Source organism: Pollicipes pollicipes, unplaced genomic scaffold (genome assembly GCF_011947565.3).
Source record: "Pollicipes pollicipes isolate AB1234 unplaced genomic scaffold, Ppol_2.1 Scaffold_1229;HRSCAF=1436_pilon_pilon_pilon, whole genome shotgun sequence".
NCBI classification, from domain to species: domain Eukaryota; kingdom Metazoa; phylum Arthropoda; class Thecostraca; order Pollicipedomorpha; family Pollicipedidae; genus Pollicipes; species Pollicipes pollicipes.
The window spans coordinates 1-2,905 of NW_023595894.1; the positions used below are offsets into that span (position 1 = coordinate 1).

A 2,905-nucleotide genomic window follows, 5' to 3' on the forward strand; every position below is an offset into this window, starting at 1 on the left:
ACATTGATGGCAAATGTGCAAGCAAACCAAGGTAGATTTTAGTCAAATTTCATTAGGACAGGGGTAGGGCACAACTTCTAGCTTGGGGCAGCTTATCAAAATTTGGGGGCAGAAACTACTGAACTGGACTGCTGAAAACACCATAACATGTTCCACAATACACAAAATGGTAAAATCATAGAACATTACCAAATTTGACAGTTGATTATTTTAAGGGTAGGTAAGGTTCACATAACCTGCCCCAGATGGGACAGTGGGTCTATCTGGGGCAAGATCCTGTCTACCTCAAGCATCTTGTTCACATTATTGTCATGGATTGAAGACTAAATGATGCTGACATATAAGAGTACAGACATAAATGGGGAATGGACATGGGATGGACATAGATGGGGAATGGTCATGGGAATGGACATAGATGGGGAATGGTCATGGGAATGGACATAGATGGGGAATGGTCATGGGAATGGACATAGATGGGGAATGGTCATGGGAATGGACATAGATGGGGAATGGACATGGGAGCACTGCATTCTTTGAATAACTCTGTCAATGCTGCACATCCAGACCACTCTTACCACCATGGAGAAAAATCAACATTTTAGGTATGCTGATCCCATTTTGTCGCCAACTACCTTAAGTGCAAATATCCGGCGGATCAGAAACACTGCTTTTACGACACTTACATGCCCAGACTACTCGTGGAGAATTAATGTGCCTGTTTGGGCGCGGCATCCAATTGAGGCCACCAGCAGCACGCCTCACACATAAACTGTGCTTTAGACTTTTTATCAGCATTACTTTCTATGTAGCTAAAAAGACCGGGCAGAAAATAGAAATCGTATCGTTCACGTCATATTCCCCACCAAAACGCAAGATACCAAATCAGTTTTACTTTGCTGTGAGGCTGCCAAGTCCGACAAATACCACGTGATCAGTGACGTCAAGCATTACACCACGTGATCTCTGACGTCACGGGCGAGCGTCGAGTTGGGCGGCTGCCAGAAGGGGCGTTAGGCGAGCGAGCAAACACTCGGCGGCGGCGCGGCGGTGGAACCCGATAAGCGCCGTGAAAACGAGCCAGCGACCAGGTGAAGTGCACTGTGCCAGTGTCGACCCCGCGTAGACGACGAACGCTCTGCCCACGTCGCAACAATGGCGGCTACGAGGGCGTGTCAGCGGCGTTAGACCGCTTCAGCCGCGCTTTCTTTTGCGATGTGGCGGAGGCGAACGAAAGGCAACATCATCTTGTCGCCGTTCAGCGTGGGTACCGCATTGGCCATGACGCTGGCGGGAGCGGCCGGCGACACCGCGAAGCAGATGCGGAAGACGCTGGGCCACGCGGAGGACGCCGAGGACGTCCACAGCGGCTACCAGAGCCTGCTGACGTCGCTGGAGAACGTGCCGGACGCGGCGCTGAACACCGCCAACCGGCTGTACCTGCAGAAGTCCTTCAAGGTGCGGGACAGCTTCGCGACGACGCTGAAGGAGCGCTACCGGAGTGAGGCGCTGAGCGTGGACTTCGCCGACACCACTGGCACCAGCCGCGTCATCAATGAGGAAGTGGCCCGCCTGACACGGGGCAAGATCCAGGACCTGGTGCCGGCTAGCTCGCTGTCCGCCGCCATCCGCCTCGTCCTCGTCAACGCCGTGCACTTCAAGGCCGGCTGGCAGCACAAGTTCAACAAGGAGTGGACGGAGGAGGGCGACTTCTTTGCGCCCGGAGAGACCCTGCGCGTGAAGCTGATGACCCTCGACGGCAAGATGCTGCAGGGCAGCAACGACTGCGGCGGCCTCGGCTGCCAGGCCGTGGAGCTGCCGTTTGTCGGCTACCGGTTCAGTATGCTACTGTTGCTGCCGCGCGAGAAGGAGGGCCTGCCTGCGCTGGAGGCGCGTCTGGCGAAGACCGACTTCGCCGCACTTCGCGCTTCGCTGCACAGCCTCCGCTCTCGCGTCGTGCTGCCGCGCTTCCGTCTGGAGACGGGCATGGAGCTGCGCGGGGCGCTCGAGCGCCTCGGCATGAGCGACGCCTTCGACGGCAAGCGAGCCGACCTGTCCGGTATCGCCGGTGCGCGCGACCTGGTCGTCGACAGCGTGCTGCATCGCGCCTGTATCGCCGTCGATGAGGAGGGCTGCGAGGCGGCGGCGGCCACGGCCGTCATGGTCGGCGTCATGGCCATTCTCGCGCCGGAGCTGCTCGACTTCCGCGCCGACCATCCGTTCTTGGCGGCGGTTGTCGACCGTGAGACGGGCGTGCCTTTGTTCCTCGGCCGTGTGGCCCGTCCGTGAGGCATGAGGAAGGTGCTGGGAGGGCGAGGGTGGATCCCAGACGCCGCCTTGGGGAGCACGTCGGCTTGGGTTGAAATCCCAAAAGTCTTCTTGCCTTCGAAATTCATCGGCTTTCGGTCCAATTTTTCCTCGGGAGTGTTCTAGGAAAATGCATCTAGTAAACGAGGCTCAAATTTTCTTCAACACTGCCATTTCGCGCCTAACTTTGATCATTTGGGGGCATGACCCAGTTGCCCCCTACCTCCCGGATTCGCCCTTGTGGGATGGCACCGTGGCGTGACCTTGGTATGGAAAATGTAAGGGCGGTTTGCCGGTAAGGTGTGCGTACCATTGCATAGTAACTTCTAAACATATTTCCGTCACTCAGGTTCTTTTAAAGCTGTAAGTGTGCTAGTTCTTTTGAAAAGCTCTGTGTAAATGGCGTTATTTATCTGTGAAACACGCTATCCGTTTTCAGTTAACGCCTGTGTAGACTTTAGTGGCATTTATCAATGGTGATGCATGTTTGTGTTACTGTTCTTCTTTGTCTGTTTACTGTTGAAAAAACGTATATGTGGATTTTATCGTTTGGAAGTCTTAGACACTGTATAACGTGCATGGTCTTAACGAAGTTCGCAAC

The 2,905-nt window shown here is 54.9% G+C and overlaps 1 protein-coding gene across 1 annotated transcript; it reads left to right on the forward strand.

Moving 5' to 3' along the window:
- Positions 1–1,238: 1,238 nt before the first annotated feature.
- Positions 1,239–2,414, forward strand: LOC119091196 (serpin B6-like). Its single transcript, XM_037213876.1, has one exon. The coding sequence runs from the start codon at positions 1,279–1,281 to the stop codon at positions 2,284–2,286; it is 1,008 nt and encodes a 335-aa protein (XP_037069771.1). The 5' UTR covers positions 1,239–1,278; the 3' UTR covers positions 2,287–2,414.
- The last annotated feature ends 491 nt before the right edge of the window (positions 2,415–2,905 follow it).

What these genes read in the sequence shown, in the direction of transcription:
- LOC119091196 (XM_037213876.1), top strand. Translation starts at nt 1,279, where the DNA reads ATGACGCTGGCGGGAGCGGCCGGCGACACCGCGAAGCAGATGCGGAAG.